The sequence below is a fragment of the Populus alba genome, chromosome 8, assembly GCF_005239225.2.
Source record: "Populus alba chromosome 8, ASM523922v2, whole genome shotgun sequence".
NCBI classification, from domain to species: domain Eukaryota; kingdom Viridiplantae; phylum Streptophyta; class Magnoliopsida; order Malpighiales; family Salicaceae; genus Populus; species Populus alba.
The window spans coordinates 560,568-587,422 of record NC_133291.1 but is presented as its reverse complement, the minus strand read 5'-3'; the positions used below and the strand labels follow the sequence as shown (position 1 = coordinate 587,422).

Genomic DNA, 26,855 nt, shown 5'->3' with positions numbered 1-26,855 from the left:
TACAATTTGAAGAAAAAAAACTAACTTATTAACACAATTCATATGCTTTTTTATATATTTATCCAGCTCTACATTGTATTATAGTCCCTTGCATAATCTAGGTTTTAACTTTAAGTGTGTTAGAGTTGGCTCAATATGAATTATTTGATCAAGTTAACCAACATGCGACTTGGTCGTCATGTTAAAAACTCAATCAGGCTCTCAAAAAAATTTAAGTTCACCATTGTTCTAACATTTGCCTAACTTAATCAAGTGAAATAGTTAATCACCAAAGGATAAAATAAAACAAAAGGTTAGGGATTGGAATAAAAAAACAACGTCATATTGAATTGATCCTAATCAACCCGGGTTCATCTATTAAATTCACAACTCGGGACATAACATGAGCATAATGAGTTAACTTGATATGATAATTTGTCCCATTCATTTCTCTTCCCATCTTTTCTCTTTGGTTAGGCCTCAATTAGGGCTTGAGTTGTTTGAATTTTGAGGCTAAATGAAGAATCATCCAATAATTAGGGACGATAATCAAGAAATTAAGAGTTAAGAACCAAATAAAAAATTTTACAACTATATAGATGGTTTTTATGTTACAACTATAATTTGTAGCATAGCTTAATGATAAGATTGATATAAAAATAATTTGGATAAAAAATTATTAGTGGTATATATAATATTTATTCTAATAAAACCCAACGTCTATATTGTGGAGCCGGGGAAAAAAAAATTTATGTCTCCAAACTTCCTTCATGCCATTTTTTGTTGTGGGCAAGAAATTTACTTTTTTTTTTTTTTAGTTTAAAAGTAAAAAAAGAGAAGGCAAGGGATTTACTTAGAATCGTTTGAGTGGGGCTACGAGATGAATGAGTTGTCTAAGATAAACCTCAAAGAATGAGTTTGGTAAGCATGTCAGACTCAAGGCGTTTGGGCCTGACAACCATATCAGGCCCAAGGCACGCATGGATCTAGCAGCCATGCCAATCCTGCGCTTGGTCTGGCAACCATATGGAAACGATGAAAACACTCTTACATGTAGCCTTATTGTTGTTGTTGAAGTAAAAATAAAAAAAAAAGGATGGAAAAGCCTCTAACACATGCATATTCCTCTCAAAAGAATGGTTGTATCTTCACTGTTTATTTTTTAAACAAAAAGATAAAAGAAATCTCCAACCCAAAAGTTAAAATTTTGTGCCATAAAAGGAAAACTAGCATTTATATTGTAGCCTAAAAAAACCTGAAGGGATCATATTGTCTCTTATTATTCTTTTAATATCAAATGTATCCCATAAAAAAATAATTATACCACCAACTGCATGCTTCTTTGTCAAGGAGATTTTTGTCATTACATTGCTACAATCTTAAAAAAACTGTGAAAGCAATCTCTTACAAACTCGCAAGAAACAGGATATGAATCTTTTATTTAATCAAACAAGAAGAAGGAGAATTTGACATTCAAAATACATAGGGAATAAGGGCCTTGACATCCTTAGGAAAATCTTCAAATTTGGAGAGGTACCATCTCCTTGTTGCGTAACTCCTTCCCATCAAGTAAACAATTGTGCCCACAGTGAAGCATAAGGGATACAGTGTTTGAGAAATGAATAATATTCCTATGAACCCTAACACCTCAAAGAGATAGTGGGGGCATATCACTAGGCCAAACAAACCACCTTTGGGAATCTTGTATTCTTTTTCACTCTTTGTTCTCAAAGAGGCGAGAAGAAGGTGGTGGTAGAGGTTGCCAGAAATCCCCAACAAGAACAGCAAAACCCCAGGATACTTCAGGTCCACTTGTGGCTCAGGAAACCCTTGTGTTAAATACTGACCATGGATCATGCTTGAAGTAGCTGAGAAATAACTAGAGCTTATAAGAATTGCAGAATCAAGAACCACCCCGCTAGTACTATACTTGTGAACAAACAGCACCTGCATAACATGGTAGAACAAGTTCAGAATTACTCAGGTTCAAGCAACCTAAGTTCCTAGCAATGTATTGAAGAGTTTCATGATCACAGGTGTATTAATTACCTCAATGGTTCTCTTGAAGAAATGTATGGTGAGAGTTGCTTTGACCAGGAACAGCCTGAGATCGTGATTTGGATAAAGCACAAAAGAAGCGACACCAGAAAGAAAAGCCGGCACATAAAACACAAGCATGCCAGTTCTGCTAGAGAGTTTGATCTGCATTCTTGTAGATTTTTCAGAGTTCAAATTCCAGAATCTTGAGTACTGTAAATGCTTTCCTAAGATTTCAGATATTCCAAGACCAGATATTGCTACCAGACTAACCACAGACATGACTGAGATGATCAAAGAAGGTGGTGGAGGAAAGATAACACAAGACAACATGGATGCCATTGCTGTAGCCCCTTTCCTTCTGTCTCAAAACTTCGACTCCTAATGAAAGGATTGTAAATTTGTAATCATGTAGGCATATCCTGTGTGTGAACATTATCTGGCAGGCAAGCAAGTAGGTGGCAAACGTGGACAAATTCCGAATTCTAGCAAGTATCGGCTAATCGTTACCTACCAATTCTTGCTGACATAAATATATATTATTATTTTTTACTAAAAAATCCAAAACATTTATACACAACTTGAAACTCTGTCCCAGATAGTTTTTGAAATATTTTCTGAGATCTGCTTATGATTTGCAAAGCAAGTTCAATGTATGGATGCTGGAAGGGGTGTGTTAAACGTTGTGGACATTATTGGTCAAAGAGGAAGGTGGCAGATGTGGATTTCACAGCTACGCACCATCAATATTCAGTAATTACCCAGCCGTGCACACCAGCAAAGAAAATGACACTTTAATGGGGTTCTTTTCTTTTCTTTTTTTGCGCGGGTACACACTTCAATGCACTATTTTAAAACATTGCAGACCTGTCTGGGTTAAAAATAACTCCTATAAGAAAACAAAAAAGCGGTGCTAATAAATGCTTGCAGGCTGCAGCCATGAATGGATGGATGTCATAAATTGGAATTCAAATTGAAGGGGCAATGAAGCTACAAGTGTCCTCAACGTTGTAGAAGGACGAGCACATAGCAATCAAAGGTAAAGAAGAAGAAAGTGAGGGTGGACTCGAAGAGATACGGCGTTTGTTTCAATTGCACAGCTTCAGGGAAGCACAGAACAAGCAGACAAACAGCACATTATACATGCGCCTCAAGGAGGCTCTAATGATTCTCTAATACATCTAGGGAAATCCACAGAAGGATGCTAGCAAAAGGAAAGACAAAATAAATTAAAAACACACACCTATACCCCCTATACATCCCCCACAACAAAATCTTATGTACTAAATTACAATGGGATTTTAAGGATCAAATGTCATCTACTTAACCCGAAAGACGAGAGAGAGAGAGAGAGAGAGAGAGAGAGATCAAAACTATTGAGGGAACATGTTTTTATGCCATGAGTTCACCCTCTCCCTACATGAAAGAATTACACATCTATCAAAACCACTATTTTGCTCTGGTTGCAAGCTTGTTTCTTCCTTGGTCCATTTTGCAGCAGTTTGTGGGGGAATCACGGTCTTTGATTCAGCTGATGCACTAGTTTCGCTTCCTCATTGCTTCCTAGTTGTAGATTTTTACCGGCTTCTCAAATGTATGACGATTCTGTAAAATGAAGGCAAGATCACCACAAAGCTTTTGAGACAATAGAATTCATTATCATCTCTAAATACATGACAATGCACTTTATTGGAGGTGCTTAAAACCATTATCTGCCGTTAATAATTCAATTATCAAAAATCATTTTTTTAGCTTGACCAATAACCTTGCCTATAAGCTTAATGCTTACTTCTAATTACAAGACAGCACATACCTGATTAGCAGCATATGACCTTTTAGGAGCATTGTCAGAATGCTCCAATCCAAGATACTGCTCCCAAGCACCATAAACATCCCTTCTCTGATCAAACAGAAAATGGAAGAGTAAGAAATTGTCAGAAAAGCTATCATGTCAGTGCCCATGAAAAATGGCAGACAGGCATGTGCGTGGGTGTGTGCATGCATGAGCGCATGTGAGCGAGAGACCTGAAAACGGCTGGACACAATGTCTGAATCTTGAAGGTACTCAGGGCGACCTAGAGACAAAAAAGCAAACTTCCACTGCACCAAAAAAAAAAAAATACAAGAACAAGAACTAAGCAAACAAATATTAGAAATAAAGAAACCAAAAGTTTGTATCTACAAAAAGCTAATCTTGTTAATACAAAACATGGTGAAATATTGTCTCAAGACTGGAAATGCAATGTAACACCTTGAACATTGCATCTGGTCTATCATATTGTGTGGCCCAATGATTGTTTTGGCATTAAAAGAATACCTTTGAAAATTCTTCATCGGGAACCTGCAATTTTTTCTGTATGCGTATTTTGACTTCAGTCAAAGTCTCACCCTCATGAATGACCAGGAAAAACGGTTCTCCAAAATTCTGAACCTGCTGTTAAATATAAACCACAACAAGTGTTGAAAAAGATATACCAGAAGCATATATAACCATCCAAACATGGAAATAATTGATAACTTCCATAGGAGAAGAAACACTTAATCAAAGTGCCAACAAAAAAACATTTGGAAATAAAATTAAAATGTACTTACCACCTGGTTTTGAGTAGTGTCTTTCATGAAATGATAGACATGAATCAAACGATCGTGGGGAGCAAGGTTTTTCTCTTCTTCAGGAACCTAAGGCAATGTGGCACAATATAGATGCATCATTAATGGAATCCATCAATGAATCATATCAAGGGATATGCAAACAAGTACAGAGACTAAACAAGCAGAAAATTAGTTGAAAACATGAGAGCTGAAAAAAGGTCTGAGAGATTTGTTCAATTTTATCCTCTTTCACCAAGTTTTCCCACATCACATTTGACAAACAAGGACTCATTTATCCCATTTCAACCTTTCTATTCCAAGGTTCTACAGAACAGCATGAAAGAAAATTTCAATCTTGAACAGTTGTGAGACAAATTAAAAACAAAAACTAAACTAGCTAACAAACCATTTGGTGGACCCACATTAGGAGAATTTAAGTATAAAGGAAAAACGAAGGAGAATGAACAACAAAACATATAAATCTTTCTGCAGGAGTTACTTTAAAACTTGAGCAAAGCATAAGATGGAATATGAGTAATGCACAAGATGGAATATGTGCGGGCTTAAGCAATTCATAACTCCATGTCAAACTGAATGGTCAGCTACAATGTACCAACAGCCAAATGCTCAATGCATCTAGCTTACAGATATTTACAATTCAATTTCACCCACAATGAGATAGCTTACCTCCTCTGCACGTAGTGTCCAGTATTGATCATTAATGTTCTCAATTTTTTCATTGTGTGGAAAGATCTGAAAAGATGAAGTAGCCTAATTAGTAAAAATACTGCAAAGAAAGAAAAGTTGACATAACAGGTTAAAAGAACATGCACGCCCATTCAAACTCCCTTGGTGTTTCCTAGGATCTGCAAATATAAAGCTGATGAATATGTTCATGGTAAGAGGACTTTTAGCTTTTGCATAGATCTGGACTTCTCATAAACCAACTCTCCCTTGAGGTTTAAGCATTATACTCGTGAACATCTAATTGCAACCCACAAGTCACACCAGAGATCAAGTGCTACACCCACCCAAATTCTCTGACAGGTCATGTGATTGACACTCACATTTCAACTCAACTGAGCTTGTTTAGAAGTAGAACCCCATATCTCATTAATCCATGAAAAATTTGGTTGAAAACAAAATTCTGGAACCATCATAAATGAAATTAACGCGAGCTAGTGTAGATTTTTTCTTCATATTATTTGATTTAAGTAGATCAAATACCATCCATGACACATGTAAAAACATATTCTAATATGCACATGCATATGATTCAAGTCTGATACAAAGGGAATGAATTTGCAAATACATTTTACCTATAACGTAAAGAATCCCACATAATTCTATCACTAAATTATTTAAAATATTTAATCCATTTACAACAGAGCTTGCTTATTTCTAAAGAGAAAAAACAAAGGAAAAAAAGCATAACACATCACAGGACCCTTGCTTCAGAGGACAAACAACTAATCTTTATAATTGATACTTTTCAAAGTACACAAAAATTACAGGTAAATATGATACCTTGTAGATCTTGTGATAGAAAACCTCAAGCAATCTAAGTTCAGCATTAGGATGAGACAGCTCCACCTATGGAACATGGTGATATGCTTAGTCCAAAAAGAAATGCACAAGGAGCAAAAGAAGCAATTGAGAATGAGATTGGTATTCACATCAGTAAGTGCAACTTCCACACAAATTATGAAATAAATCCAGCAGAAAAGGTGCAAAAGAGAGGTGGATTAAAAACTTCCTTTAGTCCAGAGAGAGTTGCAACCATTTACCTTTGCCTTAAGGTCATTAATGACATCACCTACAGTGCTCTGTTTTGGCAATCTAATGGTATGAATCACTACCTGAGATCATGAGGTTCCATTAAGCACACAAAATATAATACACAAAGTAATTGCACTAAGAAAACTAATGTTTCATCATCTGCACTAACCTCATCCTTAGTCGCATGATGAAAAGCAACTTTTAATGTTTTAAGGCCTTGCAATTCTGGTAGAGGGATGTCTAATACTTCATAGTATAGAATATCAGATGTCTGTCAAGCAAAACAAACAAAAAATCAGGCATTATAACAGAGAGATGAAAAAACAACTGGTAGAGATCTAAACTTCTATGGCATACCTGATTGTAGTGCACCAGCATATCAGACAAATGATCCACTCCTCGGTACTTGATGGGCTGGGGTTTAGGTTGCTGGGAGTAACAGTTATGAGATGTAAGCCTAATTTTGGATGGGTCATCCAAGCCAAGATGGTGAGCTACTCTTTCCGCAACATCATCATAAGTGTGGAGCTTTGAACTGAAATAGGAAAGAGTATAAGCAAACACAAAATAAAGACTTCAACCAATTAGTCACATTCCAGGTTAAATTCACTTACAGCTCAAGACAGAATTCATCCTCTTTCGATTTCTCCAAAGATCGAAAACGAACAACCTATGGATCAGGAAACATAAAACTGATGTAGCAGAATACAAAATATACAAATGGTAGTATTAGTATTTCTAGAAAATGACAGCTCATGATAACATGGTTTGAACCATTGTTGTCTAAACTAGCCAGGCCTGTTAGATATGAACCTGAACCTGGTGACTCCAGCCAAGGACCAATTCAGGTTTCTATTCTTTCACCATGCCAAACCCAGGTGACCTGGCAGGGTTTTTAGAGACCCGGCAAGGTATCCTGGTGAAACCCAGTCAAGACCTGGCAGGTCAACCATAAAAATGGATATAAAAAAAAAAAGAACTAAATTGCATTCTTTTCCTTCCCAAATAAAAGCAAAATCCCAAAAATAACTGAGCTCGGGAAACAAAGCAATTCTCCATCACTTATATTTCAGTTCACATCAACTGTTCTCTCTCATCAGTGATCTCTCACTTAGGTCTCATCATCAACCCATTCACTATTTCTAAGTTATACTGCAAGATAGAAAATGGAATTTGATGGGTACTACTACTGACTTGTTTCAGCATTTGGATTTTTCTCCATTTGATTTATTATAACTGTATCTAGTTGAGTTAGGTTTTCCATGCCGGGTTATGTTATCTTCATTCAGATTCTTCGCTAATTCTGTATTCAATGCCTGAAACTGTTCTTGTTAATGGTTTTGGACTTTCATTCTTCTAGCTTGTGACCATCCACTTGCCTTCAAAATTAAAAAATCATCAGAAATTTTTGAAACAAGTTTTATTACTATTTCTATTCTTTTTTATTCTTATAATTTAATATTGCAGAATAATAGCTAAAGTCATGTTTTGGTTTTGGTTTCTTTTTGCATTCCATTCGCTGGAAAGAATGAAAATTGCAGACCTGCCGGGTAAAGCCAGTTACCCAGGACTCTTTTCCAGGTTGGAAATGTGCCATTATACCAATACCAAGCATCCGGCTATTAGAATGAAAACTAACAAGGAATGGTAGGACAGAAATCAAAAAATTTTCAACTGCAAAATGTTCTGCTCAACGGTATATAGAGAATTCAATCTCTTATCAAATCATAGTATACCTGGCGATTGTGCATGTACTCAAGGAAGGAAGGCACATCAGGGTAGCGGCACTGTTCATCACTTCCCATAGGAGGGGGTTTCTGATAGCAAACAATATCTCCATCTTCAAGCTGCCAAAATAGCCAGGAGGTATGAATACAAAGTTGTAGACATAAAGTAATTTGCTAAAGATTAATATATTCACAAGAACTTTGCATTAAGAAGTTGATTTTAAGTACCTGACTAGAACGAAAAGTGAGCCTCTTGTCAATGTGTTCGCACATGACATTAGGTTCAAACTTTATTTCCTGAAAGAAAACAAGAGAGGGATATTTACTGAAACTAAATTTTGATCCCTTAAAAAACAGAATAGTGTTGGACTACAAACAAAATGTAAATGACTAGCCTCGTAAAGTTCAATCTCCTGGTCAGGAGCAAAGCCAGCCATTTCATTTAGTTTTGTCAGGATCTCCAACGGCTTGCCGCTACCCTTTACAAACAGCCTCCCTACATACCTGTCATCAAACAAGTTCAGCAACAGTAACTGTCTGCAATTCCTAACAAAAGTAAAGTGCACGTGGGAATACCGGAGTTCCTCCTTCGATGGATCATAAAGTTTAAAGAAAAGAAGGATATCCTCTTTAGTCTTCTCGGGTGGAGGAACAGGTCGCAAATCCTGGATCATCACAGAGATAAGTTATAGTAAGAAATCAAATAACATTCATCAAAATAAACCCAAAAACCATTAAAAAAGAATCAATGGAAAAGGTTAAAGCATTTAACAAACCTGTCCAATTTCTACTTCCAGAAACAGCTTTAGCTCCGCGTTATTTGCCTTATTAGAAACCTCTCTCAATTGTCCAACCTACAATGCTCCAGTCATTATGAAAACAAAATGGACAAGTGCCCCCTAAAGCTAATACTACCATAAGCATACATTTAAGTTTGCATGAGTCTAAACCAATCAGAAGTGCATAAACTTCTACAGAACAGTCAAAGTTTGTATATCTGTAGGTTCAGTTTGGACTGATCATTTGGTGTTTGGACTTCTCATTTTGGGACAAAAAAGAGTGGAAACAAATACAACATAACACAAAAACCATAATTCAACATGCCACATATTTTTTTTTTTATTTTGGGAATCATTCACCAAAGCAAAATACAAATTCACAACTGCCCTGCATCTTCAGGTTTTCAGGGATGATGAAAGAAATGCATATCCAAAAACCCTAATTCAACAACCATGATAACATTTCCCTGAGCTCTCATTTGAGTGAGACTAAGACTCAATTTTCCATACTTCCGAAGTCACACAAAATTTCATGTCAATGGAAGGGTCATCTATATTAGCACGTCTGTTCACATAATTACCCAGAGAATCAAGATGTATGCAATAGCACACGTACATATTTAGCAATGACCAAGCAAGAGGATATAATCAATCTCTACTTACAGACTGTGCTTCCTCCTGAGGAGTCAGTGGCCGATTTGGACGGTATGTATGATTTTGTCGCTTTGCCCACAGCCAAAAACGTTGAAGTTGCACTGGTATACCAAATTCTTTAGCAACTTCTTCCTGTGAAAATAAATTGGAAGATCATCAATTAGAAAGACCAAAATAAATATACAATAAGAATTCATAGTTATAAGACTATTACTAAGAAAACAATAGAAAATCAGATACGAGCAACTTTTGTACCATAAAAGAGATAGTGAAGAAGACTGTCACAAAGAAGAAGATTCAAGGAAGAATTATTAATACATGGGATCCAATGTTGGTTGATAATGAAACTTGGTATTGGTATGACCCCATATAGGCTGTATTGTGTGGATTCAGCTGTGCTGGTTTAAACTTTTAGGTTGGATGCTCCATTAGAGAATCAAAGTTGATATTCCCACCATTGAGCATTGACACAAAGCATAGTCCATTATCCAATAATAACTCAATTTGAAGCAGGGGCATAGGAGGGGAAATCAAGAAAAAAAGTGTGCTTTATGAAGTGACTGCTCCCCAGAATGAACCCACTCACTTCGTTATATGATTTGAAATTCAACAATATTCTCACAAGTCAGCATGTTCGAGCACTCAATTGTATCGTTGAAAATTTAACAATATGCAAGACAATAACAACTTTGGTGCCACTGTCTGCAAGCTTGAGGACTAACTTGTGGATGCATGTCAATATGTTAAAATTGTGAATTGGGATATAAGACATCAACAAAAGTGGCTGCAAAAATGAAAATGAAGCCACAATTTCCAAATATAGATTAACAAAGAAAAATGATGTACCTTGAAAAGGTTAAAGGTTATCTGTTTCTGGATACGGAAACTTCGTACTTTGTCATGGTCCACAAGATCAAAATATACATCCTTGCCAATCTGTTCAAGTAGATCCTCACTGCGTGCAACCTAAAGGCACAGAATAACTGAATCAGTAACTTATTTTCCAAAAAATATAGATCCTATGATATTCCAGCAAACATAAAGCACAGCATTGAATTCATGCATGCATCAGGGCAATTGGCATGTGTTTGTGCGTGAGAGAGGGAGAGACGCAACCTTTATTATGGTGTACAAGTGCGCCTCCGCTTTTTCCTTTCTCTTTTGCTCCTTTTCCTCCTGTTCTTTCTTCAATCTTATCTGAAATGAGATATTTGAAGTGCATGGCAAAATCATTGTTAGTAAAATAGAACATGGAAACACAATTTTATAGGAACAAAAAAATAATCAACATCTCACCCTGAGGTGCTCTGCAATGTCCTTCTCGTCCACATTACAGATTATTTTTTCCTTGTCACTTTCACGAATATACACAAGCATATAAGCATTTGAGTACTTTGTAAACTTGAAGGGAGAGTTGTTGAAGCCAGGATTTGTCTGAGGTAACTGTTTGACAGAAACAAGGAGCACAAAGATTATATGAATGAACTGAAAGTAAATGTAAACTAACAAGAATGCTGGAAAATCTTACCTCTTCCTCACCACCATACTGCTCCTCTAATGCCCTTTTGATATCCTCTTTGGTCACCCGCTCATCATCAAATTTGAACCTACATGCCATGAGTTTTAAGCTGTGAGATGAAAGACACAATCAGACAGCCCAAGTTCAATGCAAAAACAGATCAGTGGAACTCATATAGTACACAGCAAAGATGCTGCTTGAGAATATGCTTAAAAGAAAAGGCATAAATACCCAAGTTCAAGCATGCCAGTGAGATGAAAGAGTGGTGGAGCCGAGTTTAAGAAAGGATATATACCAACTAGAAACCAGATACATAAGTGATCTCGTAGAGTTTCATCAAAAAAATTTCAACAAAATCAAGATGGTATGGATGGGAAAAAAAAATTGCGTAAGACACTCATTTCCTTCACAAGCATTTCAGTCAGTAGAACCATACTGATAAGTTTAAAAGGAAATAATATAAAAGCAAGGATATATATAGATTGCTGAAACCAGCCTAAATTAACAGATTGCATACCACTGATCTGAGAGAGTTGGTCTGATATAAGCATAGTAGTGTCCACCATGCACGCCACCACTGTGAACCAAAACACTGCAAAAAAGGAAAGAAAGAAAGAAAGAATAGTGATTGATACCGTAAACCAAATTGCACGAATACATATCATATATCATAAATAAATAAGGCATGGTAAAGTTTCTATCTTGTCATAAAAGCCAGAGAATGATAAGCGCAACCAGATACAATGGGAAAGTTGATACCTGTGAAGGGTGTATAGATTGCGGACACTGCGGTCAGCCTCAGGTGATAAATATTTCCCATTCTCTCTATCAAGATCAAGTTGCAAAGGGAACTCATAGCGATCATTTATCTGCATAAACAAGTGACATAAGCAAGGCACTTTCTACAATCATCAGACAAACACATAAAAGGACCACCAAACAATACGAGAACTTGTGTTGCACGTCCTAAGAATCATATAATTGAAATTTCTTGCATGAGAATAGAAAATACAAATGGTATAATGGAAAAAAAACAAGCAAACCATGTGCATTTCATAAAAGAAATAATTCCAGTCAATTACTAACCTTCACCATTGTATCCCGCATAAAATCATACTCGAACCTTTTAAGTTGAAGTTGGAGAACTGGGGGGAAGTCAATGAATAAAACACCCTTTCTAGCATCCTGAAAACATCCAAAAGCAAAGCACATCATAAGACATTTGTCAAAGAGCAAACCATGCAAAAACTAAAGGCATTGCAGCATTTTCATTTAAATGCACTTCCAAAGAAGTTAAAATATGCAAAAGCTTCAAGTTCCAGAGTTTAAAATGCATGTCACCTGTAATCCATGTTGTTCAGCGTGATATTTATTGTCACCTTCAAGACGTTCCACCTCCACGTACTTATCAAAAGAAGCATAAACATCCCGACAGCCTTTGACATCAAGCTGAAGATCTACAATTATATATATATATATAAAATTCCATGAGGTCCACAAGATGAATCTCGGATAATTTACTATTATCCGCTGTAACCAAAATCTGTACCATAAAATGACTCCTTTCTTGTCGACTTATAGTCAACATTGATGCATTCAATATAATTCATATGGTGCCCTTCAAATAGCTGTTGTATAGTGCCCTCCACAACAGTTCCCTGTGACAGTAAACCAAAATGAATATGAATCCAGTAGTCCTTCACCCACATTTTAGCAATGAACAAACACATCCTAAGACTATTAAACACCCTTTACCTTCATTTTATCTTCAAGCTTTTCACACAGAACCCTATTAAGTTCTTGGACATCATGCTGCATGAAAGAGTCGTATGTATCCCAGCCAAAAGACTTTGTCAACTCTTTTGTAGCTACGCTAGTGTCACTGTATTGAAGTTTATAAAACAAACTCTGCAAAGCCAGAGGAATGCTCCCTGATGGGATATCGTTCTCAGTTGTTGGCATATGATATACAGCCTGCAATTAACATCTCACATGAAGAGGCTTGTGCATAATTTTAATAGTTTTTTTAAAAAAGAAATTCTTCTTCGTAATTTCAATAGTTCGAATTACAAACAGTAAAATACAATAAACCTTTCTGAAATAAGGAATATGATACAGCGTCTGAAGGAGAGAGTTCATGTAGCATGTAGCTCCTTGGTTCTTTAGACCAACATAACCGGTCTCCTTCTTCGAATCATGTGACCAGTAATCAATGACCTTACGAACAGCAACATCAGCTTCAACTACACACGTGTCATTTACAAGATACCCTCTCCCAGGGTCATACAATTCCCCAAGAGGCATAAATGAAGTGAATCCCCAATCACTCTCACGTGCATTGAACTGGTGCTGCGTGTCTGATAATGAAATAGAGGAAAGTCATGACCATGCATTCAGTTAATTTTGCCTACGTCATAGGAAAATATGCATATATGTTCATTTCTTTCAGGAAAACCAATCAGTAATGGATTCGTACAAGCTGTTACTAGGTATTCTCCATTTTCCACATACCAGATTACATTTAGACTGCATCTAACCCAGCACTATTGCATACTTTACCAATGCCAAGGAAACTACAAAGTCCATGTTTCTTCTGGACAGCATATAACACGTGTCTGACCAATTAATCACCATGCCAATGTCAACAAAATCCGAGGTTCATATTTAAAGGAACCAAGTAACATTTCTTCTCCTTCATATATTATGTCTTGATCTCTTTGTCTTCAATATAAAACGGTAAGAATTTCAACATACAAGAAAGCTATTAGCCATAGTGACAACATGAACAAGAATGCCCACTATCTAGTTAAAGCACATGAAATGCCCCCTTGCCAAGCGATTATTTCCTTAAGCATTTGAGTTGCAGTTACAGTTACCCATGCTTGAATCACCAATGTACACCAAATTCAGTTTAAGCAGCCCTCCCATATTTTCCACCATCATATCTAATGGACAAGACTTCCAGGTTTCATTCCAGATGAACCCTGAGAGTTTATCACACGTGACAAGACATGTACGTGGAGCAAACAGTATCAGACACAAATATGATACAAGTAGAGCTCATTTTTTGACAAGTAATTTGATATCAAATAAAACTTGTCAATGATCCAGGAGGACTACTCCGCCAACAACACGGCAAAAAATTGAGAAGAAAAACTTAAAAGAAAAACATAAACAAAAAGATGCCTAATATAATGATTGCTTAGGAACAAACTGATTTGTCTATCACGATAGTTATTGCAGGTTATGTACCATTGATATAGTATTGTGTGATTACACACAAACATGCATGCACACATGCACCAACCAAAGTTAAATGGAACTGTCAAGATACCCTTAGCACCAGGATATTGATAAAAATGTTTTTGAAGGAGAAAAGATCAGTTCAGGTGCACCAGTAGTGAGAGAATACCTTTCCGGATTGAGTACTTTTGATGAAGTTGATTGATAACAGTTAAGCTAAACTGTGCATATCGACTCCAACCATATGGCAAAGTTGCTGAATCAGCAACATCTAGATACATGGATAAATGATCCACATTGTTACCCTTTGGAAAAATCAATATCCGCCTGACAGCCAATCACACAGAACATTCAATGATCAAAAGCAGGCACCAAAAAACACAAATAAGAAGAATACATCATATTGTCCAATAAAAAGAAAAGAAATGATCCACGCACCACTTGTAGCCTCCAACAACAAAAACATCAGAGTAGAGCTTCTTAGCATTTAGCCTCGAAAAATTATCAATCGTCCAAGTGAACCTAGCAGATGGTGGATCATCCACCGACTGTGCATCAACTGCTGTTGCAGTTTCGGCTTGTGCTACTACAAAACATTAACCACCATAAAAATAAAAATAATCCAAAACCAAAACTCCCAACCTATCAAAAATCATCCCTTGCAGATCCCAGAAAAAAGAAATTCCCATCAAACACAAGCAAAAACCCAATTATCCAGTCACAATGAAAAAAAAAAAAAAACGATGCATTAAAAATCATACTTCGATCCTAAAGAAGACGTAACCTTTGCTTTCATATCAGCTCAGTAAACCATGTAAAAAGAAAGCATCAAAGAAATAATTCAAAAATATTAAAAAAAAAATCAAGCAAAAGGCATGATAAAAAATTAAATCATGCATTAAAAATCATACTTTAATTCTAAAACAAGCAAACTTTGCTTTCACATTAGCTCAGTAAAACAAATAAAAAGAAAGCATCAAAGAAAATAATTCAAACCAATAAAGAAAAAAAACAATTTTATCAGGCACCAAACAGAAAAATAAGGGCACCTTCCATTGGCTGAGGTCCATCAGCCAAGTCCGTTTGTGGGACCAACATCTCATCGTCTTCTTGTTGCTACAGAGAACAAAAGTCAATGTGAGAGCTTTGGATCTGTTAATCGAGACCCTAGAGAGCTAACGACGGGCAGCACAAATTAAAAATCAAACACTAAGATTAAACAAAAATGAGAAAAACAAAGAAACCTAACTGATTCAAGAATCGAAATTAAAGTGGAAAAGATAAGCGAGGATGAGTGGGAGATTTAGCAATTACATTTAGCGGAGGAGGAGTCATTAGAGTCATGGATGGAGGGTGATTGGTGACCGTCCGATCGAGGAATCGGAGAGGAGTGTAAAGTGAGAAGTTCAGGGAGAGGGGGGGGAGATTGGTGTAGAAAAAGGGGGGGGGGAGAAGGGAAGAGGGGTTTACTGTTCTAGTACGAGAAAAGGGACAATATTGGTATTTTGTGATCATTTATATGAAACAAGTAAAAAACGTAGTGCATTGCGATACGGTACTTTGCATGGGTAAGGACGAAAAATTAAATGTTTTGGTGATTATTTTTATTTTTCCTTCTAATTTTTTTATTAAGAGGTACATCTCGTGAGTCATTAAGATTGTTTCTTCTTCTTTTTTTCCATAAAAACAATTTAAAATTATAAAACAACGCAAACACGGAGAAATTAAATCCCTATTTAGTATTGGGTTTCAAATAAAAATTTGGCAATTTTGATTTTTTAAAAAAATTTTAAATTATTTTAGTATGTTAATATTAAAAATAATTTTTAAAAAAATAAAAATAATAATTTTAATATATTTTCAAGTAAAATATATTTTATAAAACTACTAAAATCTTGCGTTCCATCATTATATTCTGCGTTGATTGAGTTTTTTCTTCAAATTTCTCAACTCTAAAATATTAGAATCAATTTGAATTATCATAATTTAATGGATTATAAGATAACATTAACATAATCGTCAATTAATTAATTTATTTATTTATCTATTTTGATAATATTCAATCTAAATCATAGATTATCCAAAACCGTCAAGCACTTAGCATGATCATGACCAACTCCAAGAAAAGTCTTAATAGATTCCAAACTACGCTAAAGATGCTGTAAATATTTTTGAGAAACAATTTGGAAAAGAATAACTCAGAAGTCTTCGTCGAGAAACATGCATAGCCAGGAAACTGACTTCAAGGTCTTGACCAATCAGGCCACAATTGACCCACAATCAGAGGGTGTTTGGTTTGATGTTGAAACTATTTTAAGCAGCTTTTCGACACGAAAAGCTATTTGAAAAGCAACCGCTACAACTCTTCCAAACACCCTTTCAGACTATTTGCAAAATCCACCAGGCTTTTATTGACATGTATATTCCCTGTACTTTCCCAAATCCCTTTGTTTTTCCTCCATGGATGCATTGACGTTGAATGTCGGATAACCAGTCACGTATTCCAGAACGAAGAAAGGTTTCATGTAAATCAATTGAAAAACCTTGAATGAGGAGGTTTATGGCGGATTAATTGAATGAAGGGTGCTAATGATGGATTATTTGAATGAAGGGTTAACAGGAGAGGAAAAAATTCAGTTGAACCCATAACATGATCTACTTGGGGTAAAACCCGACCATTAACCGATTCAACCGAGTTGACTTGTGATCCATGTCTTATCTTGAATTGGGTTTGGGTTGTATAACTATTTGGCGAACTTAACTTCTTTTATCTGCCTGGGATCAAGAGTTCAAATACTTCTTTAGAATTTGATCATAAAACACATTGACAAAAGATTTTTTATTCATGTGAATTACAGAGAACCAAAAACAAAAGCAGTGCTCCAGAGAGGAAGGTGGCCAAGTGGAATGCTAGACATGGTTCAAATTAAGATGAAAGATTATGAATTTCAAAGAACCCAAAAACTTATCATTTGATGACAGGGTCTGCAAATTTTTGTACAAACAATGCCATTCTTCGAGAGGAATTACATCATAATCCTTCTTGTCAAAAATGGACCTGCAAGAATGAGTAGCCAATAAAACATTAACTAATACTGAATCATATGATGAGATGTGCTTTCTTTTTTCTTCTTTCATCAAGCAAGGACTGTTTGTTGCTTCTGACCAACCTATTCTAAATGAAAAGAAACGATGAAATTATTCAGCATGTCGTTTCAAACCCCCCCCCCCCTCCTTTTTCCTGGAAAAAACCTAAACCATGACCTCTAAGGGATCTTCCAACCCCTTAGAGGCCTTTGATACTCATCATCTTCTATTTTATCTGTTCTCACTCCCTTTTGTTTCATCAAGAAGCCAGTCAGAATCTAAGTCAGCATGTTTAAGCGGGCATACCTGAGGCATCTTTCAACAGTAATCAACATTTAATCTAGCAATCCAGTATTTTCTCTTCACGCCAATGCTACTGTGCGGCCATACAAAATATGACAAGGAAATATTATTATTCAGACTCAGAGCGCAAGAACGCAGAAGCTGCTTTCAAGTTGAAATCAGCGTCTGAAGAAAGAATTGAAATGAAAGAGAATTAAGAGATAGACGTGTGCGCTGGCCACCTACTAATTCTAAACAAAGGAGATCCCTGCGCTTATAAAGAGCATGGATGCAAATCTTGCAGTTTTCTTATGTCCCAGCAACAAAAGTGGTCCTAATATTCTTCCTAATAAAATCCATTAAATCCATGTGTACCAGGTAAAAGGACACCAAGTTTTGCATAGTTTGACACCTGAAAAATATAGAACATTCTACTCCATTTCTCCTCACGTGATTGGTCATGCTTATCCCAATGAAAAAATGTTCTAGTCTCCGTTTCTCCCCACATGACAACTTGTGGTTAACCCAGTGAATAAAAAGCAGATATTCAAGTGCGAGAGCAAGTACCCATTGGCCAGCAGTTAAGAGGCAGAGATTGCTTTGTAACCTTCCTTCTCAAGTGTCTTTGCTATGGAAATATCACCGGTTTTTACAATTCTGCCATTCTCCTGAAAGAACAAAGAAACAAACAAATTCAGGAGCCAGGACAACATAAAAACATTCATCACAGCCACATTAGTTTCTCTATCTCACAGTATAGTAACGCGAACAGTTTTTGACAAATTAAAGAGCATCACAACCACAGGAATAGAAATCAAGTAGTTGAGCAATATTGCAAAATAAGGATATTTCTCACAATTATTTCAAATGAAAACCCCCCCAAGTACAGCTATGAAGTTTTTTACTTTTTTTAATCTTCCAGAGAATATCAGATTCCCCGCCACAGGAAGCAGCCAAGGAGCGAGGTGTAAGAAGAAGCACATAACTTTTTGTAGCTCCCCTGGGTGTTTATATACATTGTATAATAGTATTATTTCATGAAATGCAACTATAAATTGATTTCCAATGAAGACTGACCAGTATTACAAACATCCAACTAAAAGATTCATTGGGATCAATGCACTACTTCGTAATATAGATCTTTTTATCACATCAAGCACACCGTTACCAACAGCAAATAGGATGCTCCAATTGACTCACCATGATATGAATGCACGTGGGCTTGATGAATTCCAGAAGCCGTAGATAATGAGTAATCATCAAAACAGCATTGTTTGGGGTCAACATCCCATTCACTGCTTTTGCTACGTCTTGAAGGGCATCGATATCCAACCCAGAATCAATTTCATCTAATATAGCCAATTCTGCACCCAAAACCTAGAATACACAAAGCCCAAATTGATTTCCAAACAACACAAGAACAGATTCCAGTTTGTTTCTCACAAAAACTCCAAAAACATTACAGCAAGTAAAAACTTACCGCCAGTTGTAAAATCTCGTTCCGCTTTCTTTCACCGCCACTGAACCCTTCATTCACGTTTCTATTAAGAAAATCACTCTTCATGTTCACAAGCTCAAGTTTTGGAAACAAATACGCATAGAACTGCAATAAAAAAACAAAATATCATTGTAGAAAAATATAGATACAATCATTCAACTGGACAAACGCAAAATCTCATACTCATACCTCGATAGGTCCAAGTTCAGGCAGACCGAGTTTCCGTCTTCGCGCATTGTAAGCCATATTAAGAAAATCAATATTGTTAACACCAGGAATCTCAACTGGTGACTGAAAACTCATAAAAAGCCCAGCAAGTGACCTTTCTTCTGGCTCCATGTCAAGCAAGTTCTCACCTTTAAACACTACACTCCCTCCAGTTACCTCATAATCCGGATGCCCAGCAAGAACCTTACAAAAATTAACAGAAAACCATTAAATCTTCCAATCATAAAGCCATAATTAAACCCATAATCCTCTTAACCATAATTAAACTAACATAAAGTTCTAACCTTTGAAAATGTGCTCTTACCAGACCCATTTTTTCCCATAATAGCATGAACCTATTCGCAAATAAAAAAACACCCACATAATTAATCAAGCAGAGTTTTATTTATTTATAAAATAAATCAACACTTATTAATCTTTGAACAACTTTAACTTATCAACCAACCTCTCCTTCGTAAACAACAACGTTGACGCCTTTGAGAATCTCCTGTTTCGACTCAGTAATCACAGCGGTCAAATCCTTGACTTCCAGCAACGGCCTTTTCTTCCCTGAATCGGTTCCAGTAGTCCCTGTGGTTTCTACGGCAGGGACAGAGGCAGTGACTGCAGGAAGACGGCGGGTGGAGCGGAGACGGAGAGAGCGAGTGGCAGAATATGTGAATAAGTTTGAATTAAGGGGCAGAGTTGAAAGTTTAAGCGGAGGAGGAGAATGGATGAGTGGTGGCTGTAGAGAGGGAGAAGGGGAGGAGAGAGTGAAGCGTAAGGCCATCTTCTTTTTGGAGCGAAAAGGTTAAAAATCGTTACAGCGATCGTTGAGGACACAGGAGATGCTCTGAGGTTTTTCCCTTCTTATGTTGTAACGTCGGATGCTGTCGGAATGGGCCTAGTATGGTTTTGTTATTGGATCAAATGGCCCATGATTTTGGACTATTGGGCTTTGAGTCAAGATATTGATGTGGATATATTCTTGGGTAATCTTGGATGTGTTATTTTGAGAATTAATGCATGATTTTTTATAGTCATCAAATCTAATTTGAGAGAGAGAGTTTTAAAAATATTACCCATCAATTTATCGCTGGGTTTTATACCCGTAAAACTTGACAACGGTGATCTTGCTGAAGAAAAAATTAAATATTTTTATAAATATTAAAATGAATTGTATTTTACGGTGTGTGTTATGAACCAAGGTTGTGTTTTGTTGGTATTTTATAACAAGGAGATGAAATACATAAGAGATAAATATATGTTTGGTTGAAGAAAAAAGATGAAAATATAAAATAAATATATTTTGTTAGTAATTTTGATGTATTTTTAAAATATAAATTACAAGGAGATATGTATTTTCTATCTCTAATATTTTTCATCTTTTTTTTTGTTATATAACAATAATTTAACACTACTTTAAGATGTAAAAGTATTTAAATAATTTTAAAAATAATTAAATTTAGCCTTTTTAAAATGCAAGGTAAAAAAAAGATTTTTTTGTAATTATATGCTAGAAAAAAATATTTACCCCCTTTGTTCATGAGTGTCATGCAATTATTATCAATATAAAAGTAGTAAAATTAACATCTCCAATATTATTAAAAAAATTTCAAAGTCATCTAATAAATAATTAAATGATAAGAACTCGGGACTAAAAAATTTCATTTCTTTGTAATTTAAAACTCGAGCTCTGTGATTGCTAATATAATTATTATTAAGAATTTACATGATTATTAACTTTAGAACCTATAAAATTAGTCATAAATTAATTAAGATCACGTTAATAAAAAAAATTATAAAATCAAGAAAAAAGAAAAAGACTTTTTGTGTAGGGCAAGCATTGTGGTACCAGCAATGGCCCATCGCAAATTTGTTTATAAATAAAACTATATAGCCCACGAGAGCATCAGGCTAGTTTGTGGACCAACATCCTGAACAAAGTTTGAGGACTGTCTAGCATTTTTGACACGCGTGATAGATAATAATAATAAAAAAAAAAAAATAAAAAAAAAAAAACCCTCCCAAAGTCCAATCTTGCTTGCTAGGGAAGACCTTTGGGATGCCGGCAACTAAAAAAATAAAGAAAGAATTGTCCCCCACGTGTTTCCCTTCCCTCTCCTTAACCAGCAACCGACGCTTTTTTCACCCAACCACAGAATGGTTGGAAGCCTTTATTTAGTCCTTGTATTTTTATTTTTATACCGTTTCCTCCCTGTATTTTTATTTACTAATATCAATCCTCTACTTTCAAAATGATGTTTACAGTATCATGACACGTGCTCAGTCTCAGATTTTAATAAAGATTGTTTGTTTTTATAGCTTGCTTTTAAAATTTTAATTTGCTTGAAAATACATTAAATCAAGATTTTTTTAAGTGTTTTGAATTATTTTAATGTATTTATATTAAAAAATATTATTTTACTAGATTATTAATTAAAAAAACTTTTAAAATATATATTCTATCAAACTACCAAACACATTAATAAATATAAAATTATATAAAAAAAATATTCGTGGATTTAATAATCATTGCTTTTAAAATTATTTTTTCATTAAAAATATATATATATAATCTTTACCGCAGAAGGAAAAACACTGTGAAAGAAGCTTTGATTTAACCGCCAGAAAAACAGTAAACTACCCAACAAGACACTGTGTCACTGTCTTCTCCCATCCTTTTATGTACCTTCAACGAATGTATAAAAGTATAAAACACAACACCAGAGACAGGGAGCCCAAGAAAAACAAAGTACTGAGAAGGGAAAGAAAGAAAAGACTGGCCTTTGAAGCAAGCAAAACCAACCCTACCCCTCGCCTCTTCTATTTTTATATATCTATCATCACCTCCTCAAGAAGCCAATTTAACCCTCCATCAATCTCTTCCTTCTTCAATGGCCATGGCGCCTTCACCTCCTTGCATCCACATTTTCTTCGCTTCTATTCTTCTTCTCTCAAATTTTAATCAGGGGTTCTCTTCTTCCCCCTCTACATTGCAAGAGAACCATAGCAATGGGTCTTATTCAGGCCAAATCAACTCAAACTCAGTTCTTGTAGCTCTTCTTGACTCACATTATACAGAGCTGGCTGAACTTGTTGAAAAGGCACTTCTTTTACAAACCCTTGAAGATGCTGTTGGTAAACACAACATCACCATCTTTGCTCCTAGAAATGAAGCTCTCGAACGTGATCTTGATCCCGAGTTCAAGCGGTTCTTGCTTGAACCCGGCAATCTCAAGTCTCTCCAGACTCTCCTACTTTATCACATTGTCCCCAACAGAATCAATCTCAGCCATAACTCTTCTCTTCACCACCACAGCACCCTGTGCCGCGATAGAATCAAGCTCGGCAGTCAATCCGGCGAGAAGTTAATAGACTCGGCGAAAATCATTCAAGTGAATGCGGTGGAGAGGCCAGATGGCGTAATTCATGGGATTGAAAGGTTGCTAATCCCACGATCTGTTCAACAAGATTTCAACAATCGCAGGAGTTTGCAATCAATTTCAGCTGTGAAACCAGAAGGAGCACCAGAGGTTGATCCAAGAACACACAGGTTGAAGAAACCAGCACCACCAGCAAAACCCGGTTCAGCCCCGGTTCTACCAATCTACGATGCAATGGCACCCGGCCCATCCCTTGCCCCGGCTCCAGCTCCTGGTCCAGGTGGACCTCATCACCATTTCAATGGAGAAAGACAAGTTAAAGATTTCATTGAAACCCTTCTTTTGTATGGAGGATACAATGAAATGGCTGATATTCTTGTTAATTTAACATCATTAGCAACAGAAATGGGAAGATTAGTATCTGAAGGTTATGTGCTAACAGTTTTAGCCCCAAATGATGAAGCAATGGCTAAGCTCACAACAGACCAATTGAGTGAGCCAGGAGCACCGGAGCAGATAATCTATTACCATGTGATACCCGAGTATCAAACTGAAGAAAGCATGTACAATGCTGTTAGAAGATTTGGGAAGATTTCTTATGATACATTAAGATTGCCACACAAAGTTTTGGCACAAGAAGCTGACGGGTCTGTGAAATTTGGACATGCTGAGAATTCTGCTTATTTGTTTGATCCTGATATTTACACAGATGGAAGGATCTCTGTTCAGGGGATTGATGGGGTTCTGTTTCCATTAGAGGAGAAGGAGAAATCGGATACCAAGACGGAAATGAAGAGTGTTAAGGTTGCTGCTAAGCCGCAAAGGAGAGGTATGTTCCCTTGAATTTCGCTTGCTTAGTGTTTTATTTTTAAATCTCGTCTCGGCGTTATTTCGGTTTTGGTTTAGATGTTTTGGTTGTTTATTTGGCCGGAGCTGTAGAGGGCTTTTTTTTTTTAACTACAGGTGTGTTGTATTGAATTTGCTTGCTCTGCTAGTTTTTCTTTTTTTAGTTACTGTCCACCTTCCAGGGTTAATTTCGATATGGGCCGATATTTCTGTTTCGGTACAGATACTTCGATGGTTAATTTCGCGGGGAGGGTAAAGGGTTTTCTTTTGTCTCTTTCTTTTTTGTGACCATGTTATTGAATTTGCTGACCTTGCATTGTTACAGTCTTGAGGTTCCTATTTTGTGGACTTCTTTGGGAGTTAATTTTAATGATGACCGATATTTCGGTTTTAGTAAAAAAGTTCCGGTGGTGGCTTTGGCAGAAAAAGGGTGGGTTTTGGCTTTTGGGTTAGGTATTGGCATGGGGGATTGTGAGTGTCGGTGGTCAGAGCTCGCCAGAATGGCATATTTGTCTTTTCCTCCTTTCCCCCCACCTTGTGGTGGGTCTTTACTCTTTAGTTTATTTAGGGTTGTGTCTGTGAGACATTAGTACATTGCAGAAGATATGAAATCTGTGGTGCTTTTAGCTTAATTATCCTGCCCTTTCTTTTGTTAATCACAATTATCAGAAGCTAGTGGACTAAAAAATTTGGGATTTTTCTGAAAATATTCCTTTTTAACATTACATGAGCCAGCCATCTCCTCTCTTAATTTGATTCATGATCTCTTAGGACAATGCCTTGCAACTACCAATCATGTTTATTATGACATTATCATTTATTTATGAAGATGTTGTGAAGTCAACATCTATGCCAATTATATAGATTATAGCAAGAATGGTATATAACATGAGAAAATAAAATAAAATTATTTATTTTTTGTTATATTTCATCTATTGTTATAAAATCCGGCTTAAAACCTGATGTATTTGAGTTTTATTTTATTTTAAAACTGATCTTTTTTTTTTTTAACAAATGACTTTTTCATTTTAATTTATTTTTAAATAAAAATAAAGACTTGCACGCTTATAATTTATAAAAAGACTTGGATGAAAAAATACACACTCACACTAACTCCTACCATAACAAGAATTATAGTGTTTTGTTTGTAATGCCGACTTGCACCCTTCTTAATTATAAAGGCCAACAAAAGACAGGGTGTTCTTGCTCATTTATGTCTATGATCTTAGCACACAATAAATTCATTTGGTTTGAAAACAATTATAGGGCATGATTTATTTTGTTTTTATTACAAGTTATTTGAGTATAAAGTATACAGTCAGTGGTTTTGGGACCCATCTTTAGCATACAGTTGGGGTATCCTGTCAAACGCTACGCAAACTGGAAACTCCATTATTTATTTCAAGGCATAGAGTTGGTATCCACACGTTTCTTTGACTTCTTGTATTATATATAAGAAATCAGACCTCTCTGTTCCTGTTTCTACCGTTGCTTTTCTAGCTGTGAGAAAGAACTGCACAGATCTCTCCCATGGCAGGCTTGGACAGCTACACGGAGGATATGCCCTCCATGCAATTGCCCCTCTGGAGTGTTTAATGGCATTGTTTAGTATGCATGACAAAATTAAGTATCAATACAAATGCATGCTGGTTGGTTGATTAGGGCAATTATTTTAGGTTTTATGTTGTTGTCGAGTGGTTGGTTTCACGAACCTGTCGAAGTTAGCATGTAGCTTTCAGTTGATATGTATAATTAAAGGGTGTTTAACACATTAATGTTTATAATATTTGGCAGGGAAGTTGCTTGAAGTGGCTTGCAGGATGCTCGGGACGTTTGGGCAAGATTCACATTTCACCACATGCCAGTAAATAAAGACTTGCTTGTATGAAAAGGAATACTTCAAAGAAGGATAAAGGTGAAATTCTTAGGTTGATTCTACTCCTAATCCATCTATAAAATAAAAGGTTTGATGTCGTTGTTCTTCGTTAGGGTTTCTTAATCTGCGTTGACAAATCACAGCAACCTAACAACCAGTGAAAATCACATAGGAACCGCTCGTTTAGGTCTATTCCATGTAATCGACATTGTTTTATATCATTTCTCCATGACCTAGACTCATTCCAAGCTGTGCAGCATGTGATTGTTGAGGTCAACCTCCCAGCAGTATCCAGTGCATTGCTTACATCCTTCAAGAGCTCACACATTGACAAAAAGGCACGATGTTAGAAAAGAATACATGGTGAAAGTATAGAACTTGATGTCTACAAGATAGCGTCATCTGGTTAAGATTAAAAAAAAAAAGAAAAAAAGATAGTAAAGATAAAAGGAACTTGTTTTCATATCCTTCATAAAAATTCACTTCAAATTGCCCCTTAAAGATTTAATTTACATATTTATCTTTATTTTTCCAACCAGATGTGTTTTTTTACCTTTTATCCCGGCACATTAACCAAAACAAATGGTAATTTATCACTGTGAAACTAAAAAAATGTAAGAAAGTCTTCTTCTTTTACACACACACACACACAATTCCCTTTGAACCTTCTTGATGTTTGAGCTAATTCCATGTCAATGTGTGACTAGTTTGTTTTACTGAACCTGAAAAGGGCAACAATTTGCTTTCAAGTAAAGTAAATGCATCTTTCCACCACAACGGAAAAGGAAATCACAGCCTAAAAATTGAAGTTTTACTGTAAATTGTTTATGCTAATGATAGCATGATATGACTTGAATGCAGGTGAGCTGCTGAGATCATGTAAAGTCCTTGTATCTGAATTTTCTTCTCTACAAATAGGTTCTAGTTTTTCACATGGGAAGCCGACAACCAAAGGTGAAATGGGATCATGGTGTGATGATGTTCTTATTGTTTTTGTGTTACTCAAGTTCCATGATTGCATAGGAAGAAAAGGGTCATTGTCCTTAGTTTTTGAGGCCCTTTGAACAGCACAAGATATTCTTCTCTTTTTCTTTTTTAATTTTTTTTTTCCTTTTTGTGTGCCAAGTATGGTGGTGGTGAGCTGTCTGGTGTTGGTTGGTGGAGAGGGGAAAGCTATGGAGGAGGTGAGGAGTAAGTATTCCATGTGGGCTTCCCACTACAATAAAAGAAGGTAGGCAGAAATATGTGGGAATAATATAATAAAAGTATTCTTTTGTGTTCATGCACAATTAGAGAAAGGAAAATTGTAATTAATTTTTTGTGCAATTTTTCTCTCTTTTGTTTACCTTTCTTTCTTTTCTAAG

At 36.0% G+C, this 26,855-nt stretch overlaps 4 protein-coding genes across 8 annotated transcripts; 1 reads left to right on the top strand and 3 right to left on the bottom strand.

Moving 5' to 3' along the window:
• Positions 1-1,398: 1,398 nt before the first annotated feature.
• On the bottom strand, positions 1,399-2,928 carry LOC118045044 (uncharacterized). The gene is made up of 2 exons (XM_035053539.2): positions 2,029-2,928; positions 1,399-1,926 (listed from the first exon to the last, which is right to left on the bottom strand). Exons 1-2 carry the CDS (start codon positions 2,356-2,358, stop codon positions 1,453-1,455), a joined length of 804 nt encoding a protein of 267 aa, XP_034909430.1. The 5' UTR covers positions 2,359-2,928; the 3' UTR covers positions 1,399-1,452.
• Positions 2,929-3,077: 149 nt separating this feature from the next.
• On the bottom strand, positions 3,078-15,780 carry LOC118045043 (ubiquitin C-terminal hydrolase 12). Of its 3 annotated transcripts, none has more exons than XM_035053536.2 (32): positions 15,624-15,780; positions 15,359-15,425; positions 14,748-14,895; positions 14,479-14,636; positions 13,158-13,423; positions 12,822-13,040; positions 12,616-12,724; positions 12,408-12,523; positions 12,153-12,251; positions 11,826-11,935; positions 11,584-11,658; positions 11,076-11,154; positions 10,844-10,990; positions 10,664-10,744; positions 10,394-10,513; positions 9,557-9,679; positions 8,891-8,968; positions 8,691-8,779; positions 8,510-8,618; positions 8,343-8,411; positions 8,124-8,234; positions 7,002-7,057; positions 6,745-6,922; positions 6,557-6,658; positions 6,396-6,467; positions 6,136-6,201; positions 5,296-5,361; positions 4,609-4,695; positions 4,334-4,450; positions 4,042-4,116; positions 3,830-3,916; positions 3,078-3,621 (listed from the first exon to the last, which is right to left on the bottom strand). In XM_035053536.2, exons 1-32 carry the CDS (start codon positions 15,651-15,653, stop codon positions 3,580-3,582), a joined length of 3,351 nt encoding a protein of 1,116 aa, XP_034909427.2. In that variant the 5' UTR covers positions 15,654-15,780; the 3' UTR covers positions 3,078-3,579. The 3 variants fall into 3 exon arrangements, with proteins under 3 accessions (XP_034909427.2, XP_034909428.2, XP_034909429.1); XM_035053537.2 differs by having other exon boundaries at positions 4,334-4,447; XM_035053538.2 differs by having other exon boundaries at positions 15,559-15,759.
• Positions 15,781-17,133: 1,353 nt separating this feature from the next.
• Positions 17,134-20,240, bottom strand: LOC118045045 (ABC transporter I family member 6, chloroplastic). Of its 3 annotated transcripts, none has more exons than XR_004686904.2 (8): positions 19,850-20,240; positions 19,689-19,739; positions 19,366-19,587; positions 19,159-19,281; positions 18,879-19,055; positions 18,246-18,346; positions 17,703-17,772; positions 17,134-17,367 (listed from the first exon to the last, which is right to left on the bottom strand). XR_004686904.2 is itself a non-coding variant. In XM_035053541.2 (7 exons), the coding sequence occupies exons 1-6, from the start codon at positions 20,171-20,173 to the stop codon at positions 18,260-18,262; spliced, it is 984 nt and encodes a 327-aa protein (XP_034909432.1). In that variant the 5' UTR covers positions 20,174-20,240; the 3' UTR covers positions 17,134-17,367; positions 18,246-18,259. The 3 variants fall into 3 exon arrangements, 1 of the variants encoding a protein (XP_034909432.1); XR_004686905.2 differs by having other exon boundaries at positions 17,703-17,769; XM_035053541.2 differs by lacking the exon at positions 17,703-17,772.
• A 1,870-nt stretch (positions 20,241-22,110) lies between these two features.
• Positions 22,111-26,838, top strand: LOC118045046 (fasciclin-like arabinogalactan protein 17). The gene is made up of 3 exons (XM_035053542.2): positions 22,111-23,598; positions 25,410-25,530; positions 26,353-26,838. Exons 1-2 carry the CDS (start codon positions 22,281-22,283, stop codon positions 25,481-25,483), a joined length of 1,392 nt encoding a protein of 463 aa, XP_034909433.1. The 5' UTR covers positions 22,111-22,280; the 3' UTR covers positions 25,484-25,530; positions 26,353-26,838.
• Positions 26,839-26,855: the final 17 nt, after the last annotated feature.